General features: G+C 42.1%; 4 protein-coding genes across 7 annotated transcripts; 1 reads left to right on the top strand and 3 right to left on the bottom strand.

Moving 5' to 3' along the window:
- Positions 1 to 1,148: 1,148 nt before the first annotated feature.
- On the bottom strand, positions 1,149 to 3,357 carry LOC112087471. Its single transcript, XM_024157388.1, has 4 exons — positions 3,310 to 3,357; positions 2,798 to 3,268; positions 1,693 to 2,565; positions 1,149 to 1,610 (listed from the first exon to the last, which is right to left on the bottom strand). Exons 1-4 carry the CDS (start codon positions 3,355 to 3,357, stop codon positions 1,149 to 1,151), a joined length of 1,854 nt encoding a protein of 617 aa, XP_024013156.1.
- Positions 3,358 to 5,054: 1,697 nt separating this feature from the next.
- On the bottom strand, positions 5,055 to 8,741 carry LOC18020583 (squamosa promoter-binding-like protein 2). Of its 4 annotated transcripts, none has more exons than XM_024157550.1 (5): positions 7,683 to 7,728; positions 6,376 to 7,579; positions 6,168 to 6,271; positions 5,601 to 5,822; positions 5,055 to 5,500 (listed from the first exon to the last, which is right to left on the bottom strand). In XM_024157550.1, the coding sequence occupies exons 2-5, from the start codon at positions 7,020 to 7,022 to the stop codon at positions 5,205 to 5,207; spliced, it is 1,269 nt and encodes a 422-aa protein (XP_024013318.1). In that variant the 5' UTR covers positions 7,023 to 7,579; positions 7,683 to 7,728; the 3' UTR covers positions 5,055 to 5,204. The 4 variants fall into 4 exon arrangements, with proteins under 4 accessions (XP_024013318.1, XP_006403270.1, XP_024013317.1 ...); XM_006403207.2 differs by lacking the exon at positions 7,683 to 7,728 and adding an exon at positions 8,618 to 8,741 and having other exon boundaries at positions 5,083 to 5,500; positions 6,376 to 7,042; XM_024157549.1 differs by lacking the exon at positions 7,683 to 7,728 and adding an exon at positions 8,438 to 8,454 and having other exon boundaries at positions 5,083 to 5,500; positions 6,376 to 7,042.
- Positions 8,742 to 11,000: 2,259 nt separating this feature from the next.
- LOC112087470 lies at positions 11,001 to 13,140 on the top strand. The gene is made up of 6 exons (XM_024157387.1): positions 11,001 to 11,195; positions 11,279 to 11,954; positions 12,006 to 12,137; positions 12,215 to 12,690; positions 12,761 to 12,847; positions 12,925 to 13,140. Exons 1-6 carry the CDS (start codon positions 11,001 to 11,003, stop codon positions 13,138 to 13,140), a joined length of 1,782 nt encoding a protein of 593 aa, XP_024013155.1.
- A 1,378-nt stretch (positions 13,141 to 14,518) lies between these two features.
- Positions 14,519 to 18,568, bottom strand: LOC112087469. Its single transcript, XM_024157386.1, has one exon. It carries the CDS (start codon positions 18,566 to 18,568, stop codon positions 14,519 to 14,521), a length of 4,050 nt encoding a protein of 1,349 aa, XP_024013154.1.
- Between the last annotated feature and the right edge of the window lie 3,792 nt (positions 18,569 to 22,360).

Below are 22,360 nucleotides of genomic sequence, written 5' to 3'. Positions count from 1 at the left end.
CTCCAGAACTGTAAGCATCCTTTCCTTTTGATTTCAATATAATCTCCATATGGTAGACTTGTTTATAAGCTTGTCATTTTTGCAGGGATAATGCTGTTGGTGACACTGACCCAATAATAGAGTTCTTCCTTCATTTGATGACTGCTAAAGCCGACTGGCCTATTTTGGAATATGGCTGGTTGGGCGATCGGGTAACTTTTTCACTTTGGTAGATTTATTTGTTTCCAAATTGGTAAACGTTTCAGTGATAGACTTAATGAATGGTAGATTTACGATAATGAATGGTAGATTTATTTTTGCAGCATATGACAGCGGGGATGCATATGTTCCGACAAAGATATTTGAGAGACCCGTGTCCCTACCAAAGAGATGGTAGGGTGGCTTTCTTAGACCCGCTCTTCACCGGCCAGTGGCTTGTAGAATTTCAGCGAGACTTCTTACCCAATCTGGATAACTGGGCATTCCGGAGTGGTTACATTGACGTCGCCTACGGTAGATCTCCTGACTTTGCAGTCACTAATAAGATATGGTTCAGGGATGTGGATCTGTTGTACATATGTCACAATATCGGAAGTAAGCATTGGATTGCCGTTGAGGTTCACCTTCCGAGGAAAAGGGTACACATATATGACTGCATTTCAACAGCATATCCGGATCGAAAACTGAAACAGGAGGTGAGGGCATACGCGAGGATGATCCCACTATTGCTTTGTCAATTGTTTCCCGGGGAATGGACACACGACCAAACCTTTCACACCTTCATTATGAAGAACGTTCCTCAAAACGTACAAACTGGCGATTGTGGGGTCTTTACCTTGAAGATTACCTTGAAAAAACGGTTACAAACATGTCATACCCGTTTGCATTGAATGGTAGACTTATTATAATTGAATAGTAGACTTATTATTTTAGTATAGTAGATTTATTATTTTTATATGGTAGACTTATGTACTATGTATGGTAGACTTATGTACTATGTATGGTAGACTTATTTACTATTAAAGTTTCTCAACATGATCATTACACAAATATAGGCTTAGTCAGAAGCTAAGTAAAAGACTTTCAACTACAACAAATATGTTTATTACATATGGGGTTTATTAAAGTAAAAGAGTGCGAAGTACATTAATTACACTGACCACACACGATCAAGATGGGCATGTCGCACGATTATGACCGGCTTGGCCACATTTGGAACACTTGTGCTCTTTCCTTGGACGTTTCTTCTGCATTGCTATTTCTAAAGCAATTTTCATTCGTGATTTTTTTGGCCTACCAGGTGGTTTACGAACAAAAGGAGGCTTACAGACTTTGTTAGCCACTTCTTCGGGTACAGGTAAAGCGACATCTCTTGGCATGACCGTCCCCGCGTATGCCGACGAAAGGTATGACCTACGGTAGTAAGGGTGGGCTAGACTGATACGGGAAATTTTTTTTGCTTCCGCTGCAGCAAGGGCATGGACGCACGGTATTTTATCGATGTCAAACCGTCGGCAAGTACATGTTTTCCTTTCCAAATTGACAACATGTAAGGATGAGCCACCGGTGACCTGTGCAAGATGGTCGTCGATTTCTTGCACTGCTAGTTGCTTTGCTCCATCGACCCTTTCCTGTACACAAAATATGTAATTAAGTCTATCGTATTAACAAATAAATCTATCAAACTGTAGAATATGTCTACCAAAACTATACCCATAGCAATTTCTCAACACCAGTAGTAAGCTCGGTCTCCATATCATTTGCAGCTCGGCGCCTTTTGGCAAACCACCTAGTCAAAAGCGATCTAATCTCCTCCAATAGTGTCACAATTGGGTAACTTCTAACCTTTGAAAGGACCTTATTTAAAGACTCCGCTATGTTGCTAGTAGTGAAGTTGTACCTCTGTCCCGGAAAATGAACACGGCTCCACATCTGGACATCCGCTTTTTGTAAGTAGTCATATAGTCCTCGGTTACACCCCTGAATCTGTGCCATTAAGACATTGAAATCTGAAAGCCTATATGTTGTTGCTGCTTTCTTGACAAGGCGAAAAGCTTCTCCACCTTTATATTTGACCAATATATTCTTGTGCAAATGATAAGTGCAAATACCACGCGAAGCAAGAGGGTAAATTTTTGTTATAGCTTTCCCAATAGATCTATGTCTATCTGAAATAATGGCAAGTCCTTCATCATCAGGTATAACTCGATGTAGTTGTGCAAAGAACCATTCCCACGATTCATCATTCTCAGTATCAACGATACCGAAAGCAATTGGGAATATATTAAAATTCCCGTCTTGCGTTGTGGCAATGAGTAGTGTACCTTTGTATTTACCTGTTAAGAAGGTACCATCAACCACCACTACTTCCCGCATAAATGGAAACCCCTGAATGCTCGCACTAAAGGCAAGGAACATAAACTTGAACTTGTCTTCCGAATCCACTTCGAGCTTGATGAGTGTTCCTGGATTAGCTCGTCTAATCATGTATAAGTAGGATGGAATGTCCTCGTAACTGTCCTCTGAACTCCCAGTCACTAGTTCACGTGCATACTTCAATACACGATAAGCTTTCCAATACTCCACCTATACATCATACACGATTAGTCTATCTACCAAACCACTGGCTACAAATCTACCTAACTATTAATAACAAATCTACCAAGAAACAAATCTACCAAACTATTGGAAACAAATCTACCTAACTATTGAAAACAAATCTACCTAACTATTGGAAACAAATCTACCATATGTTAAATAAATTTACCTAACAACACATCAAATCTACCAAACTAAGCTTACAATATATAACCCTTACCTTGATTCCATATCGTTTGGTTAGCGCATCAGAAACGTGATTTGGGGTAACTGTATTACCTGTTCCACCTACAAAATCCTTATAAAGACGTCCTAATATCTCAGGAGTTGCTTGTCGGGCACGTGAAGAACGCATCGTGATAGAACAGGTGTGCAAACCGTAGTATGTTTTGACATAGAACTGTCTTCCATCTCCAACCGTCAAAGCTCGAACCCTCCATTTACATCCACCGACCCAACACCTAACCGTCAATAGCGTGGGCGTTGAGTGTCCCACGTCGAAGTCCATTTTATTGGCAACCGCGTAGATCTTCAATCTCGTCTCGAACTCTTCTTTTGTGTCATAACATTGACCTACAGCTAACTCTACGGACTTCATTTCAAGCTCCACAGAATCATCTATTCTGGAGAAACCTCGTTTCTTTGGTGGCAGGTTTTGCATATCTTCTTCTTCTTCTTCATCTTCTGATTTCTTCCCACACAAATCGTAGTCTTCATCACTAGAACTCGCACCATCCGGATCTTCGCAATTGTCGTACCTTTCTTCTTCATCATCGTCATTATCTTCCTCATCTTCTTCAAATTCATCGTCTTCATTCTCTTCATCTACGAATGAGTTACATCTTTTGCCGCTCACCTCAACACCATTTGCTATCTTCGATTGAGTCAACGCCTTTTCAGTAATCTCAATGCATAGACGGATTGTCTCGTTTCGAAGTGACGGAGAAACCCAGCAAATTGTCGAGTATTTCCTACAAATACCGGTGGTGTATCTTTGGGTAGCTTTTGCATGTATTTCTTCGACAGCATATAGCTGAATTGCAGCTCAGATCGGCGCTGATCCAATCGAAATTCTTCATAAACAATTTGTAATAAATCCCCAAACCCGATTTCCTGATCAACAGCTACAACTCGACTTCCTTTGCTCTTATCAACCAAGAAAACATACCGACTATTCTGAAATTCCCATTTCCCACAAACTAAAAATATATCCACCATGCAAGAAGAAGACATGATAGAGGATGACAAATACAGGAAAGAAACCAAAAAACAGGTAACGAGAGACAATCAGCGACGAACCTAATGGCGGCGGCTACCCTAGAAGTAGTTGGTTGCGGTGGTTGGAACCCGAAAATTCATTAATAACTGCTGGATATAAACGTCATTTCAAATCAATAAGTCTACCTTTATGAGATTAAATATGTCTACCAATTTTGTAATATGTCTATCAACATTTCATTATGTCTACCAACATCGAACCTCGATACTGATTTAAAAGTCTACTATATTATCAAATAAATCTATTTGTCTACCATCCCCAAATATATCTATTACATAGTTTCGTATGTCTATCACATATCAATACTCGCTAAGGAAATTTTAAGTCTATCATTAAGACAACAAGTCTACCACCTAGAAAATAAGTCTACCACAAAGAAAATAAGTCTAATTTTTCAATACAAATCTACCGTCGATATTTACATCTACCATGCGTACAACAAATCTATCACGAAAAAACTTTTTCTTTTGTAGTAGATTTATTTTTATTAGAAATAAGTCTATTTTCTTGTCTACTAAGTCTACTATGAAAGTTAATAAGTCTACCGATTTTGGTCAACCACATCTTATGAAGTCAACTCAACAACAATATATCTACCAACTTGAAAATAAATCTACTATACAACAAAACAAGTCTACCAACACATTCAAATATCTATCAAGAATTTTAAATCTACCTTTCTAGAAAACTAAATCTATCAGTATAAGTCTATCAACATCTAAACAAATCTATTTTTCGGAATATTAAGTCTACCAACTTTTATTAAGTCTATCGACTTTTTTTTAAATCTACCAAAACATATAAGTCTACCATTCATATTGATAGATTTATTTGTCGGTGGTCCAATTTAACGGCTGACGTGGAAATAATTTAATAATGGCATTTTTGTAAATACGTTTTTTCTCACCAAAGCTTCCTAAGGGTAAAATCGGGTTTTTTTAAAAAGGAAGGTTATTCTGTTAATTTCGAGAATGTAAAGTTATTATACTAATTTCAGCTATTTTAAAGGTCACAATAGCAATTCCTCCTTACTTTTATGCAATTTTATTTGAAAACCCTTCGTCAAAAAAAAAAAATAACATAAAATAAAATACTACCATTCAACAACATTGTGCTAACATGTTAAATAGTTTGATCAATTTTGTAGTTGCTACACCATCAAGATTTGAAATTCTAATGTATAGCATGACAAGACGACTTTAAGACAATGGTTAAACCTCTCTTAACCCCATGAAAATCAATCGACAACAAAGAAGAGAGGACTTGGTGTCTTTGCAAGTTTTACAGATCCTATAACACTATGCCTGCCTGATCCTTGACATAAAAAGTATCTTAAAGGCATACACTCTCAGTTATAAAACTGGTTCAAGCTGAAGAAGCTCTCATTAAACTGGCCTACCCCGTTTCTATGCAAAGCGTTTGAAGGCTCAACCGCTGGTGGATTCGGCTGCCAATATCCAGACACTGAATTGAGTTGACTAGCAGACCGGTGAGCCACGGGTTGGACGTTGCTTGTGGGATGGTGGTCAAGGGTAAACCGTCTTGGTTGGTCAGAGGAAACCCATGATGTTGAATTTGACAGAAGAGAGAGAGCACCATCAAGATCTTGAGAAGTACCCATGTGTGAAGAGATTGTGACCTTATCTAATAACACGCATAAAACACGCATCATCAAGATCATGAATACAACAGATGAAGAAGTATATGAACCGGAGTGAGAGATAGAAAAAGAAAAGAAACAAACCTTTACTGAATAATTCAGCTCTTGTGGTTTTAGTTTTGGGGTCCAACAATCCAAATCCACATTGCTCGGTGAACAGCTTATTGGACATCTCGGTCTTTGCATGTTGTGGCATTAACCCTTTTGATGGTAAGGGCTTTGAGCTTGGCCATAGAAACTTTTCCTCACTTCTTGGATGGATAAGTGCAAATCTGTTCCATACAAAATCCATTTGGTGCTTCCCATCTGCATACACAGAATGACAAAAGCATCTTATTAAGATGTAAAGATTATTTCTCATTAAATAAGCAAATGACGTACAAATGTTTATATATACATGATCAAGCTAAAGGAAACTTAACCAAGCAATGCTATACACTAAACCAGCGTCACCAAACATTGAACTAGCTGAATTAACCCATTCTACTCTAATACATCTCCAAATTCTTCATCAATGTGGTTGTTGTAAACCACAAACTAACCAGAAACTATATTTATCTAGAAAAGGGAAATTTACTATTGGTATAACTAAATTATAGCAAAATTCAGATTTCATATAAGGATTGAGAGATTAGTGATTGGTGTATATACCATAAGTCCTCCCGGGATTTGGCTTGCGACGTCTTGCATTGTGATCAGAGAGACGCCTGCGACAGCTACGTTTCTTCTCATCAAACTCAGAGAGACAGTGGAACCTTTGGAGAACCAAAAACCATAAAACTTATTACATGATGTCTTTAAGGCTTTTGCTAACTGATTAAAACCACTTCTTTCTTGATCAAAAGATTAGCTTTTTTACCTGCTACACTGTTGGCAGAACCGACGTTCAACGCCACTCACAACAACTTTAGGGAACTTTGAATGGTTTTCACAAATCCTGTGTTTCCGATGATAGTCTTTAGCTGACGAGAGATCAAGATTACAGCCTTCAACTTGGCAGTGAGGAGTTTGTAGCCTCTGAGAAACAGATTTTGATTTCTTCACCGGAGATGCAGATGATGACGCGAGGCTCACTGGAAGTGCAGAAACTTTCGCATTCTCCACATCCAAAAAGTCTTCAAAGTATGTTCTTTTACCAAGCTTTAAGCCAAGAACCGGATCACCAGAGCCAAATGAAAGTTCAAGACTTGGAGAAGTATTCATTCCCTTTACAAACTCCTCACTTTCACCAGCTTCTGATGTAAAATTGTATGTTCTCACTTCAGCTGATGAGGAGCTAATGGAAGTTGACTTTGAGCTTTTAGAGAAAGCATGAGCTAGATCAGAACCTGAACTACCACCATAAGCTACTGCAGCAAAGCTTGAAGAATATAGAGAGGTGCAATCAAACCCATCAATCTCCCAATCCATTGGTCGTAGCTTTCTAGGAATTTCAGCTGATGAAGTACCAAAAGATATCAAATTTTCCCATTCCCATTGCAACGGTGGCTTTGCATTACACTCCATTCAGAAAGACTACCAAAAATCTGAAAGAATCACATATTTCCATAAGAGACTATAACTAGCAAATGAAAAATCAACCTATGACAGAGAAAAGACCAAAACTTTCAAAATGGATTCTTGTTAGAGAGCTACTTATGTATGAAAGAGCATAAATAGATGCTAATGAAAACTAGAACATAACACTTGGTTTCTTTCTTTAACTCTGTTAGAAACCAGACCATGATGACTCAAGCCCAACCTAAACCAGAGCGAGAAGAAAAAACAGATGCGACCAAGAATAATTTCAAGAACAAGACGCTTTATTGTGATAAGTCGTCGAAGCAAAACGTTTTGGCATGAACAGACAAAGAAGGTTAAAGATTGAGATGAAAATCCTCTGGTTATTCTGGTTCTGGTTTGTACTTAGGTTCTCATATTTGCTCAAAACTCTATACAATCCTTTTTTTTGGAGAAAAAAGGTAGAGATTTGCTTTCTGATTAATAACTATAAGAGAAATACTAAAAACAGATCTCTAAGAAGCTCCCTCTCTTCCATTATCTATTTACAGAACCATAGTTTCCTACAAGCAAGTCAACTTGCAAAGTCAAGAGCAATAAAACTCACACAATAACTTCAACCCTGTAAAAGGACAAAATCAACAAATCATACAAACAGCAACATACCTAAATAAAAACTTATGGATCTCTGTAAGGTGAAACCAGAGGAAGACGTTTTTTTTTTTTTTTTAATGGAGTACGAGTTTCCATCACATTTTTCATCTACATTTATAACAAAACCAACAAAAGATACCCTCGTTTTTTTCATCACAAAAACTTTTTGCTCACCAATAATTCACATTCATTGAGTTTGTGGGGGCAAAATCTTTCAAGATGTAGGACCCCTCCTTGACAAATTTCATTATCAGAAGCTGTTTACAGATGCAGATTAACTACTCTAGCTGTCAAAATCATCCCTTTAATATTACATTCCGTAACATTTCGTCTACAATCTACTAAGGTTTCTAGATTCCTCAACACATCTTAAATATATACTAGAATCAGTAATTCACCAAACTCATTTAAGACATTATGAACTAACATAGCATCAAGAACCCAAAAAAAAAAGATTTTTATTTTGTTTTGTATTATATAACCTCTTATACATTTTTATGTGGAAACGAGATCTATAGGACTAACAATTCTTTTAACCTTATAGAGAAAGTGGGGGTTTCTGAAAGGGAAAAAAGGCTATAGTTAGGGTTTTAGATTCATCAATTAGATGCAAAAATAATGGTCACTTTTTTGTTTTTACTCACCATCTCTCTCTGATTATGGTGCTATTTCGTAAGTAGTAAAAAGAAAAAATGGAAATAGAGAAAAATTAAGAGAGGGAGATAGAATAAAGTTGCAAAAATCTCAGCCGCAAATGGATGTCTCACCATTTATGGTAAAAAAGTTCTCCTCAACATCATTCTTATTCACAATTTTCTTCTTCTCTTTTTTTTCATCTTGCTTAAGCTAAGTAAATAACAAAAAAATTTCTACTTTAAGCTTATAAAATTTATACAAGAACCCAAAAAAAACCCTTGTGAAAAATTAATCTAATAAAAGATGGGTACCTGCCGATTAGAGAATAAGGGAAGGATCTCGTCGTCAATAGAGTAAAGCTTCCATTTTCGGCTTGACACAATACTGAGCATAGAGAGAAGAACAAGAGAGAGAGTGGAGAACAGAAGAGAGAGAGAGAGAGAGCATGTGGTGTGTGCAAGCGAAGTACCAAGTTGGGAGATGGGGAGGGGTCAAACTGCTTTCACCAGCTTCAACTTTTTTGGACGATTCATTCATTATACGAGGAAAAGCAATATTTTATTATTATATAAAACTTTATGATAAAAAAGAAGCAATTTGATATGGAGAAGTTAAACTTGTGGATTTTTGGTAGATCAAAAGAGCGTCGAAATCAAGACAGCCCATGCTTAATCCTTGGTTAATTGATTTTTTTATACTACACACCCTTTTAAGAGTAAGTTCTTGGGTTCTTTAACCAAACAAAAAAGGGTTAGAGTAAGTTCTTGGGTTAGTAGAATACTAAACAAATTTATATAAAGTTTATTTTAAAACATTTATTTATCAAAGAAATGAAAAGTTGGTTGGAGTTATCATTGTGCTGGAAGACAAACCGTTCATCAGGTATGGCCAATTATATTATAGAACCACTTGCGATTTTTTATTTACAACGATCTCCAGAAGATAGTATCTTTTAATTAAATCGATTTATGCATTAGGCAGTTCTATTGAGGATTGGTATTTTAATTTATATAAGAAACCAGCTTGCTCATTTGTGTTGTTTTTTTGTGTTTGCTTTTTGAAATTGTTGAGGGTTGACCGTTAAAAAGTTAGATAAACCTGAAATATGAAGAAGACAATCAAGTTACTCAGAATATTGGTTTGGTGTACCTTAAAAACATTACTCCCTTTGTTCAGAATTATTTGATGTTTAAGATTTTTGCACACAGTTTAAGGATTCATTTAATTTTTATTTTTCCTATACTAAAAATATTATTTATAATTCATTTAAATATCATTCAGCCAATAAGAAAACAATCTGCAGAATATAAAAGGTCAAAAACTATAAAAATTCATTAAATTTTGCATTAAAAAGTGAGAACATCAAATAATTCTGAACAAAAAAAACTTTCTAAAACATCAAATAATTCTGAACAAAGGGAGTACTATGCTTAAGCTAAAAAAAAAGCATAACAGATGTTAAACAAGAAAACAGTCGTATATAACCTAGGTAAAATGTGGTTATTTTATGTATTTAGTGTTTTGGTTCTCTTTATGAGTTTACTAGTTACTACTGAAATAGAGTATTCTCAATATTTAAAATATCTTTGAAAATGTTTAAAAATGGCGTTTTGGATGATATTTATAAGATTTCATATTAACTGTATTTAGATACCAATTGTTCTAACTTTTTGTTGATATGTGAATATCGACAAGGGACAGAATAGTACTTTTAGATCGGAAGCTCGGTTTTTATTAGATCAAATCAGATAAATACAACTGAGTTCGGTTATTCAGGTAAGTAATAACGAACTAAGACTTAACGAAACTAAGAATCTAGCAGAACGAGTTCTCAGTCTCTAAGTCCTCTTTGGAATATCTTGTGTGTTCTTCGGTGTCGATTCGTCTCCCTTTATATATATCCTTTGAGTCGGTCTTCAAATACATCTTCGACGATATGGGACCGAGAGGACTTTCCTTTTCTCTCGGTTCCTTTCCTTTTCTCTCTGAAGTTTCCTTTTTCCGTTAGGAAACTTTTCTAATTTCGACCGAGCTCAGGGAAACCTTCGATTTCTTCGAGAGATTTCTCACCGATCTCGGCCTATTGGGCTGTGTTCGGCCCGATGTTTCACTCGGCCCATCTTTCTTGGTACATCCCTTCGTAAACCGGGCTTATGTTATGCCGATCTCGGTTTGTACCGGAGAAAACTGGGGTGCGGTTTTCACCTCCAACAGTTAGCCCCCCCCCCTCAGTTCGGTGAAAGGAGGTGACTTTCAGTCGAACTTGTTTCTTCGATTATCGGATCGCAAACCGAGCTCGTAACTGCTGTCGATTCACATTCCCGGACGTTTCGCGCCTGTCTTCAATGAGGCGCGTGAATTACGGGATTTTTGCGAAAATCGAGGAACCCACGATTTCCACTGTTTATAAAGGGGAAAACTCCTCTTCACATTCATTACTCTCGCTCAAGCATATATAAGGTACGCTGCTCTCCCTTCTCTCTAGCTTTTTGTTTCTCTCTCTAGTTTGTATTCGTAGTTCTCTCTCGTTTCTTCATCTTTCGCCGCCGCAAACCTTCGATTTTTTCGATCAATCTTCAAACTTCCCGTTCGATCTTCAAACTTTCCGATCAATCTTCAATCTTTTCCGGTTGATCTTCAAGCTGTTATTCATTTTTCTTAGATCTCCTTCGGATCTACTCTTCCGAGCTCAAAATGTCTTCTAGTTCCTCTATTAACTCTTCTTCCAATCAAATCCTTCCGGAAGATCGCCGCGAAGCCTCAGAGCCGAGCTCCTCCTCTTCGAATCCTCATCAATCGAGTTCGTCTGAGGAAGAGAGCAATCTTCCACAGTTAGTTCGTAAGAACTCCAAGTCGATGGAAGCGAGTAGCAGCCGTGCTAGAATTAGGGTTGAAACTACCGAGCGGTTGGCGACAGAAACTCGCGAGACAGAAACTCATGCTGGACCGAACACTGAGATATCGACCACGAGGTCGAAGAGGTCGAGGAACCTGAAGGAGAGAATGAGGAAGAGAACGTTACTGAGGCAGAGGTTGCCGAGGACAACCTCGATGCGGTGAACCACGCTTCACCACCGCTTCCAAGACGAAGGATCGTTCGTCCCAACAACGTACCATCTTCCTCGGTTACTTCGGGTGCTATTCAGGCCATGCTCGAAGAAAATGGGCTCTCGGACCAGGTTTCTTTCATAATTCCCAAAGCTGGAGATCGGCCGTGGGACGTGCCCGAAGGCTTCCTCTGCGTCTACTTGACTTATTTCACGCAGTGCGGGCTCTCGCTTCCTATTCCCTCTCGTCTCCTAGGGTACTGCAACCGGCGCGGTGTAGCTCTTACACAGGTGATGCCAGCCTCGGTAACGAACTACGTAGGGTTCGTTACCTTATGCGAGGAGCTTGGTGACATCCCCTTCAGTCGACTGTTTGAGGACCTCTTCTCGGTGAACATCCACAAATCCAAGGAGTGGTTCTTCGCCGCAAACGCTAAGCCGAAGAAGAACATAGTTACTGGGCCTAAACCCAGTAAATTCAACGACTGGGAGTCCTTGTATTTTTATCTCGAAATGAACGATCTCACCGTCAGCAATTCTGACATACCAACTCAATCGGAGTGGAAGATTCCGATTGGTAGATTAGATGATCTCATACTCAGTTAGTTCCGACTTTGTTGCTCGTTAACTTTACTTCGTTTCATCTTTGCAGGTCGTCATCTTCCAAGTCTTATTCTCAATTCCGGGCTTACTTCTGAGTTCGAAGCAGCCTTCAGCGAAGCCGGTAAGCATCGTTGGCCTGAGGTGTGGGAAGAGATTCTCCAACGCCGATCTAAGAAAGCAGGTTTGATCATCGAGCTTACTTTCATGTTCTTATCTTAATTTTACTCCAAACTCGTCCTTGACATATTTTCATTGCAGCTTCTGTCCGGGAACCGAAACCGCAGAAGCCAAAAGCTCGAGCTAACAAGCCCCGAGCAGCTCCAAGACGAAAAGCACCTAAGTCGCGAGCCCAACAAACCCGAGCTGCAAGGATGCTCTCATTGGATGAGATCCCAACTCTCTTTGGCGAAGAGGAAACGAACGTGGCTGACCCGACCCCAATCCCTGCTACCGGAGGGATCAATGAGCAGCCGGAGGAGTTGCTACCTGCTGCGAACTCTCCTGACCAAGCCGGTCAGAAGAAGCTGAAGAAAAAGAAATCTTCAAAAAAGATTAAGAAGATTGAAGACTCTTCTCGAGCACAGGACGTAGCTATCGAGCTCGAGCCTCCTACAATCGCGACGTTGGACCTCAAAATTCCTCGCGACCAGGCTGAAGCTTCTCACTCTCGGAAGAGGCAGATGAGAGACCAAGCCGAAGGCTCTCCAGGACCGGAGCCAGCCAAAAAGGCCAAGGTGTGCTTTGTACGACGAAGAGGGTCCTTTTGAGGAGAACGTCGACGCTTGCGCCGATCTTTATCACAAGATCTCCTCTGATGTGCCGAGTCTTCCGGCTATCTCCGAGCTCCGGTTCCCCAACTTGTACAAGGGGATTGCTCGCACAACTGCCGTGGTACTTCCTCTATTCCTTTTCTCTATGTTGATATTTTTCGTAAGTATGAGTTCTAACCCATGTTTTATTTTTGGTAGCTCGCCAGCCAGACCAACACTCTGGTTGCCGCGTACGAGGTAGCTCTCTATGACGAGCAAGTTAGGGTTGCTGAGCTCGAGGAGAGGGTCTCCAAAGCTGAAGAGCGCCTTGCCACCGAACTCCAAATCAACGACACTCTCCATTCTTTAGTTGATTTACTGAAGCAAGAGAGTGCTGAGCTGAAAGCGGTGAGAAAGGAGCTCACCGAGGCCTAGAACATGCTTGTTCAAGAGTTCGAGAAGGATCGAGAACGGCTTAGGGATTTGGTATCGCACTGGAAGAATCGAGCTAAGAGCGTTCACGCGAAGGCCTGCGAGCGCTTAGAGAAAGTCATCCGGAGCTTAGACGATGCTGATCGAGCTCGTAAGCCATACCTGGTGGTCAACCAGCTCACCGGAGTTCTCGGCTTCATCAAGCAGCTCAAGAAGAAAGGCCTGTACGAGGTCCCGCCTGAGATGGTGGCTGACATCGAGGCAAAACATGCTAAAGCTTTGGAGGACTTCCGCTCGGTCGATGCTTGCGTCCTTACTGAAGAGGATAAGCGGATGTCTCCATTCGTGGAAGAGGATGACATTCCGGCCGCGAACGTGACCCAGAGCGCGCAGGATCCTGCGAGGGGCGAGCAGTTCGGTTCCAAAGAGGACATCCTTAACGCTGATCGGGCTGCTACTTCGAAGACTGCTTAGTCTTTCTCTTTTTCTTTTTAATCGAACTTAACTGCCCTTTAATGGGTTACTTTGTAATATTTATGTTTCTCTGAACCCTCGGTGGGTTCCTTTTGAACTTATTTGCCTCTCGGGAGGCTTTTAATTATATGCTCGTTCGTCTTCTTTCTTGTCTTGATAACTTAGAAAATCCTTTAAGTAGTAGATCGGTATCTAACTTAACTTTCGACCCTCTTACGTCGGTAATGATTTGTGATTAATGCTGAAGTACTAGATCGGTACACAGCAGATGATATTCGAACATAACTTTTATTTTTTCGATAGCGAATTGCGATAATTCGGCTTACGTTTTGCGAGTGTTGTGAACTCGGCTTATGGTGCGAATCTGAGGAGTTCGGCTTATTGTGCGAGCGTTTAAGCTCGGCCTGGGGAACCCAAGTGAATCGTTTCGTACTGGAAGAGTGAATTAATTCGAACTCCTGTAAACGCACGAAACGAGTTCAAGGTTTTCTAAGTCGAACCTAAGTATGCGAGATGTGCTCGGCTTATTGTTCTTGGTGACTTAGAAATTTAACTGCGGGACTGGGTCCGGCTTTTAACATGTGGTTTTACCACGGCACCATGTGGATGCTCGCGAGACAGATCTCGGCTTTTAAGTTTGCATTCATGTGGAATGCTATCGAACAAGTGGCCAGGAAGTCGAAGTAAGAACAAGGAGTTCGGTACCTTGTGATTTCTGAACTAGATCTTAGACAGATTTGACATAATAAAATTTTATTGATGTTATAGCTGGACTCGGTAATGAGCTGCCTACGTACCCTTTAAAGGGATCAAGCCATTCGTAGTTCTAAGTACAAAAGTGTTTTTTGCTCCGACTAAGTAGTTCGGAGGCTTTTTTTTTTTTTTTTTTTTAGGAAAAAGCAACGAACTAGTAGTAGTAGCGTTTGAGATGCATTGAGTTCCAAGATCGCGGGATCGGAGTTCCGTCTAACTTCATAAGTTGATAAACGCCGGGCTTAACCACCTTCATCACTTGGTACGGTCCTTCCCAGTTCGCACCAAGTTTTCCTGCGTTTTTTTCTTTTGTATTTTGATAGACTTTGCGCAGTACGAGATCGCCATCTTCAAAGTGACGGCCTTTAACCTTTTTGTTGTAGTAGCGAGCTGCAAGTTGCTGGTAGTTCTGTATTCGGAGCAATGCTCGTTCGCGGTGTTCTTCGACCAAGTCGAGTGCGTCAATCATCATGTTGTTATTCGCGTCGGGTTGCTGGGTAAGCATAGTTCGGCGAATACTTGGGACGTTGAGTTCGGCTGGACACATAGCTTCTGTGCCATATGCAAGGAAGAATGGTGACTGACCGGTCGAACGTCGTGGTGTAGTTCGGTGAGACCACAACACGCCATCAAGCTCGTCCGCCCAAGTTCCCTTATCGGTATCGAGTTGTTTCTTCAGTCTATCAATAATGGTCTTGTTTGTGGCTTCGGCTTGTCCGTTTCCTTGCGGGTATCGCGGGGTAGAGAAACTTAGTCGAATCTTCCATATGGCACAAAAATCTGTGAAAATGATCGAAGTGAACTGGGTTCCATTGTCCGTAACGATCTCGTACGGGACTCCGTGTCGGCAGATGATGAACTTCCAGACAAACTTCTTGACATCGATTCCATGAATCTCGGGGTATGCTTCGGCTTCAACCCATTTGGTGAAGTAGTCCGTGACGACCAAAACATATTGCTTCTGAGTTGTAGATCGGCGAAAGGGACCGATAATATCCATTGCCCAGCGCATGAAAGGATATGGTGCGGTCGAGGTCATCAGGAGCTCGGTAGGAAGATTGATCATTGGACCATGACGTTGGCACTTCTCGCAGCGTGCCGTATACTTCTCGCAATCAGAGAGCATAGTAGGCCAGTAATAGCCAGCTTTTTTGATCTTAAATGCCAAAGACCGAGCTCCGGAGTGATTTCCTCCTTCCCCTTCATGGACCTTCTGCATTACTTCCGTGATGTCGTTTCCGTGAACGCAAGTCAAGAGTACACCGGATGCATCCCATCTGAGGAGAGTACCTTTAATGACCACATATCGAGCACCGCGAGCCTTAAGGCGCCGAGCTGCCCATTTATCTGCGGGAACTGTTCCGTCTCTGATGTATCCCACGATCTCCAAGGTCCAATCTTTGGGTTCGTCGTCTCCTTCGGCTTCGATATCGATTGGAACATGTTGGCCTTCGGATTCGTCCTCAGGATCGGATTCGTTTTCATTGAGTTCGTCCGTGTCGTTATTGAGATCGGGAGTGACCTCTTTGGGTTTCGTCTTCTGGGTGAGGGGTGGAGCGAGATTGGGTTGGGCTTCGTAATCACGCCGTCTTGTAATGATACTGCAGTTCTGAGTGGGCTCGATACTTGGTTGCTCGATTGCTGCAACTGGGATAGTTCGCTGAAGATCGGGATCAGAATTAGTCGCGAGAGCGGCTAAGGCGTCGGCGGTTGCGTTCTCATCTCGAGGTATCTTTGTAAGTTCGAAGGTAAGGAACTCCGAAGCAACATCCTTGAGGACTTTGAGATATGCGTCCATGCGGTCGTTCTTGGCCTCGTACTCGCCGTAAAACTGGTTAGCCACGAGTTGAGAATCGCAGTAGGCGTGCACATGCTCGGCGCCGATACCTTTGACAAGTCGTAGTCTGGCAATCAATGCTTCGTACTCGGCTTCGTTGTTAGACGCCGGGAAGCCGAGTCGAAATGACTGCTCGATAACTTCTCCTTCGGGTGATTTGAGACGAATTCCGACTCCAGATCCTTTATGAGACGAGGAACCATCCGCGTGAAGGATCCAGGGTTGTACGACCGGATTAGCTTCGACGAGCTCCGGTGGGAGTTCAACCAAGAAATCTGCCAGGACTTGGGATTTCGTTGCAGTTCTTCCTCGGTATTCGATGTCGTATTCGCTAAGTTCGATGGCCCACTTGGCGAGTCGTCCGGATTGACTTGGGCTATGAAGGAAAGTACGAAGAGGATGATCGGTCAGGACCACGATCGCGTGGGATTGGAAGTACAGGCGTAATTTCCTTGCAGAAATAACCACGGCAAAGGCGAATTTCTCCAAAGTCGGATAACGATACTCCGATCCATCGAGGGATTTGCTTGTGTAGAAAATTGGCTTCTGCTCGCCACGATCTTCTCGAACAAGTACACTACTGACTGCGAACTCCGAAATTGCGATATAAAGATAGAGTGTCTCTCCGGTTTCAGGTTTGGATAAAACTGACGGAGTGGACAAGTATTTCTTTAGCTCGGCGAAGGCTTCTTCGCACTTCTCATTCCATTCAAGATGTTTGTTACTGCGAAGAAGTTGGTAGAAAGGTAAGCACTTGTCCGTCGATCTGGATATAAATCGATTAAGTGCTGCGATACGTCCGGTGAGTCGCTGGACTTCGCGTTTGGTTGTCGGCGATGGGAGCTCGAGAATAGCTGCGATCTGCTTTGGATTAGCTTCAAAGCCTCGTTGCGTAACAATGTATCTGAGGAACTCTCCAGATGTCACGCCGAACGTGCACTTGGTGGGATTAAGCTTCATACCATATTGGTCCAGAATATCGAAGCATGTGCGAAGATGGCCGACGTGTTCGGAAGCAATGAACGACTTTACGAGCATATCGTCGATGTAAACTTCCATAGTCCGCCCAAGCTGGCTTGCGAACATCCGGTTTACCAGTCGTTGGTACGTTGCTCCAGCATTCTTCAGGCCGAAGGGCATGACCTTATAGCAGTAGATGCTGCGGTCTGTGATGAACAATGTCTTCTCCCGATCTTGCGTATGCATAAGGATCTGATTGTACCCGGAGAATGCGTCCATAAACGAGAGTAGTTCGTTCCCGTCAGTCGCTTCCACTAGGCGGTCGATGTGAGGCAAGGGAAAACTATCTTTCGGACACGCCTTATTGAGGTTGGTAAAATCGACGCAGATCCTCCATTTACCATTCTTCTTCTTTACGACCACGGGGTTTGCTAACCAATCTGGGTACTTGACTTCGGTGATGGATCCGGCTTTGAGTAACCGCTCGACCTCATCATTCACGGGTTGTGCTTTCTCTGGTCCGAGCTTTCGGCGTTTCTGCTTGATTGGCTTATACGTCGGATCAATGTTGAGCTCGTGACACGCGATCTGTGGATCGATCCTGGGCATATCTTCTACTGACCAAGCGAAGGTTGATGAATGCTGTTTCCGAAAGTGAATGAGTGGCTCGCGGATCACTGGATCGAGCTTGGCGCCGATTCCGACTTGACGCTCTGGCCTTAGTTCGTCGACACAAACTTGAACGATCGATTCCTGCTTAGGTTTTGTCTGCTGGATGACGAGCTTGTCCGTTGGTCCTAGCGAACTAATGACACAAGCTTGGTTGGCCGAATGAAGTCTGCACTCGTTTATGTAGCACGATCGAGCAACGGCTTGGTTTCCTCGGAGAGTGTAAACACCGTCGGGAGTCGGGAACTTTAGGCACTGATGGTACGTCGAGGCGACCGCTTTCATCGCGTGTAGCCAAGGTGTACCGAGAATAGCGTTGTAGATCGCTGGTTTGTCGAGGATAAGGAACTGGATAATCTTTGCGACTCCGCCGAGGTAGATCGGAATATTGACCATGCCGACCGTCATACAACGTTCTCCATCGAAACCGGTAAGTGGCTCGATAAACGGCTCAATCCTATCTGATGCCAACTCGAGCTGGTCGAGTGCTTCCTTGAAGATAATGTTAACCGAACTACCCGTATCGACCAAAATACGGCTAACTTCAACATCGTCGAGAAGTAGTTCGACGACGAAGGCATCGTTATGCGGTTTATGCAGCCCGATTGTATCGGCCTCGGTAAACACCAAGGGTGTTCCCTTCGGCGGATCTTGCGGGGCTTTGGGTGCGCTGGCGGCCTGTCTGCTGTACTCTTTGATTGCTCGAACCGAATAACTGCAAGCTTCAATTGCCCCCATTATCATGTTGACACGTTTCCGCGCCTTAGGAGCGTGATTCTCTGGTGCTCAGTCATCACGATTCCGTTGCTGTTGCTCGGGCAAAACAGGCGGATTTTGTGGTGGCAGTGGTAACGTCGGTAAAGCCGGTGGAGTTGGTGGATCTTTGGCGAGTGCTTTCTCAAGCTGTTCATTGTTTGGTCAAGGCATATGTGAACGACGGAGATCGTCAATCGAAAGTTGCCCGCCGCTCTTAGACGCATTCGAACGTCGGAGATCGTCGACCGAGATGGGTTCCTTTCGATATAGGCCGAGTAGGTATTCGCGCAGATGTCTGCATTCTTCGGTGCTGTGGCCCCTACGGTTATGGAACTCGCAGAACAATGATTTGTCTTGATCCTCTTCACCGCGGACCCACTTATTGTTCTATTGTTTGTTCGGTTGTTGGATTGCATTAGCATAGAACTTCTTGCGATTCTCATACCCTCGGCCGTATCCCGATTGCGGCTCATTGGTTGCGGTTTTCGGACGTTCGGGTTGCTTCGTTGAATAACTCTGCTCGTAAGCGGCTTCTTTTTCCTCTTCGGCGATGTAGGTATTAGCTCGGTGCAACGCGTCTTCTAATGTCTGTGGAGGGTTATGAGTGATCGCGCTCCGGAAGCTAGTCTTTATCCGAGCTCCTTTCTGAAGACATAGGAGAGCGGCTTCATCGCTAATCGTACAATTAGCGACGATCGTCTTGAAGCGCTGGATGAAATCACGAAGGCTCTCGCTTGGTCCTTGGGCTATTTGCCAGAGCTCGGAGTTCTTGGTGTTCTGTCCAATGAACATGGAAAAGTGTTTGACGAAAGCCGTCGTTAACTCCTTGTAGTTATCGATTGAATTGGCTTCGAGTCGCGAGAACCAGTCGAGAGCTACTCCTCCCAAGCTTTCCACAAATAGTTGACACTGAACTGCGTCTCTCTCTTCGGCTGATTTGAACTGGTATCAGTTCATGCAGATGCCGAACAATGTCAAGAAGTGTCGGGGGTCAGAATTGCCCTCGTAGACTTTTATCTTCAGTTTCTCCATGTGTTTGACCGGCGTCCCTGCTATGCGCGGTGTGAACGGTGTTTTCTGCGTTTCCTGATTGACGCGCTCGATTTCCGGAGCCGCGCTTATTGCTTGATGTATCTTTGAAGTGATAACGCGAAGCTGCGCCTTCATTGCTTCGAACTCGGCATCTCGGCTTAAATCCGATGCTGGTGCATTCGCTGATCCGACTGCAGTAGACCTCATAGTTCCGGCTGGATCTCCGTCGGTATTAAGATCGTCAATGATGTCCGAACTCGAAGGGGAGTTCGTGCTTGACTGAGCCCGGCGATTTGTGCCGCCATCTGACTGAAGCGCTCCTCGCTTCTTTTATTGATGGCCTCAAACTGGGCATTGAACACTTGGAGCAGTAGTTCAGTTCCATAACCTCCTACGGCTGCGGGGGTTTGGCCGGCTACAGTTCCAGCGTTTTCTCCAGGAGTTCCTCCTCCTTGTTCTGTTGGGGCGTCAGCGTTCTCTCCACCGAGAGGGTTTCTTTCTTCGTGAATGTTGGCTTGGTCTGCCATCGCTGATTCAATCTTTCCGAAGTCCGATCTAAAACTTGAGAAATCTGTTTAAGTCCCCCTACCTGGCGCGCCAATTGTTGATATGTGAATATCGACAAGGGACAGAACAGTACTTTTAGATCAGAAGCTCGGTTTTTATTAGATCAAATCAGATAAATACAACTGAGTTCGGTTATTCAGGTAAGTAATAACGAACTAAGACTTAACGAAACTAAGAATCTAGCAGAACGGGTTCTCAGTCTCTAAGTCCTCTTTGGAATATCTTGTGTGTTCTTCGGTGTCGATTCGTCTCCCTTTATATATATCCTTTGAGTCGGTCTTCAAATACATCTTCGACGATATGGGACCGAGAAGACTTTCCATTTCTCTCGGTTCCTTTCCTTTTCTCTCTGAAGTTTCCTTTTTCCGTTAGGAAATTTTCCTATTTCGACCGAGCTCAGGGAAACTTTCGATTTCTTCGAGAGATTTCTCACCGATCTCGGCCTATTGGGCTGTGTTCGGCCCGATGTTTCACTCGGCCCATCTTTCTTGGTACATCCCTTCGTAAACCGGGTTTATGTTATGCCGATCTCGGTTTGTACTGGAGAAAACTGGGGTGCGGTTTTCACCTCCAACACTTTTAAGCATAAAATGGATATGAATAATGGCTTTGATTGATAGTCGAATTTGAGATAGTTTAATTTGAGATAGTTTGAGGTTTAAACGCTCTTTTAGTTACCAATCACCATCAGATAGGCAAATGAAACAGAAAGTTAAAATAGATAATTTAAAATTAAAGTATTATGAGTTGATATCAAATAATATTATCAAAATTAACTCATCTGATCTGATATTATTCAGACGCAACTGTTTCGGGAGAATTTTCCATTTAACCTCTATATTTACAATCTATGCATCAACTTTCTCTCTCATGGTGTGGAGCCAAAAAGAAGTCTCATGGTGTGGAGCCAAAAAGAAGCTGCTATATTTCTCTTTCTCATATATTTTCAAAATTATCTGATAAAAAAAACGACAGATTATAGAAAGAGGAAGAAACACTTTCTTAAGTGAAACTATTTTCTTTTGGGTAAATCGCCTATTCGCAATCCTCCTTCTAAATCTCCTCAGAGATATCCTTGTTTGTTTGGGTAGTGTTAATTATGTCTTCGGCCAGCGTTTTCAACTTCTGGCGGTTTCAATTTAGTCGTCTTCTTCCAATATTGTAAACTAGGTAACTCGCAAACTTTCTCTCTCCTCTTTCCGGAGTGTTCACTGATAATCGATCTTCCTCTTTCCTATTTTACATGTTTAATTGAGTATTTTTGACCATGGTTGCAGGATTAATGGTGGATCTGGAGTTACCTCAGAGAATCCTCAGCGAGAGGGTGAATATCTACCAGAAGTTGAAGAATTTCTCAGAAATTGAACATGCCATCATAATCAAAAGACCATGTCGGTGGTTATTACTTTAGCCATCATAATCTGTTTCTTTGGTGGGTTGGCGACAGTGGTTAGTTCTCTATCTAATCCAACTGTTCTGAGATAATTTTCCACTTAACCTTTATGTTTACAATCCATGCATCAACTTTCTCTCTCATGGCGTGCAACCAAAAAGAAGCTGATATATATCTTTTTCTCATATATTTTCAAAATTATCCAATAAAAAAAATGGCAGATTATAGAAAGAAGAAGAGGCACTTTCTTGAGTGAAACCATTTTCTTTTGGGTAAATCGCCTATTCGCAATCCTCCTTCTAAATCTCCAAAGAGATATCCTTTTTTGTTTGGGTAGTGATAATTATGTCTTATGCCGGCGTTTTCAACTTCTGGCGGTTTCAATTTAGTCGTGTTCTTCCAATATTGTAAACTAGGTAACTCGCAAACTTTCTCTCTCCTCTTTCCGGAGTGTTCACTGATAATCGATCTTCCTCTTTCCTATTTTACATGTTTAATTAAGTATTTTTGACCATGGTTGCAGGATTAATGGTGGATCTGGAGTTACCTCAGAGAATCCTCAGCGAAAGGGTGAATATCTACTAGAAGTTGACGGTTTTCTCAGAAATTAAACATTGATGTGTGTCGTGTGTTCGTGAGGGTGTGTCAAGTTTTACCCTAAATGAAATCAATAGCCGCAAGTGCACAGCTGATCGATTGTAGTACTTAGGGATCGAATCCACAGGGAAGGAGGATCTTTCCTGCAAAAGCCTTCGAAAGAAATATAAAGTAAGGAAGTCTAG

This window comes from Eutrema salsugineum, unplaced genomic scaffold, assembly GCF_000478725.1.
Source record: "Eutrema salsugineum unplaced genomic scaffold, Eutsalg1_0 scaffold_17, whole genome shotgun sequence".
Taxonomy (NCBI): Eukaryota; Viridiplantae; Streptophyta; class Magnoliopsida; order Brassicales; family Brassicaceae; genus Eutrema; species Eutrema salsugineum.
The sequence above is the reverse complement of the archived record's forward strand: the minus strand, read 5'-3'. Positions and strand labels throughout refer to the sequence as shown.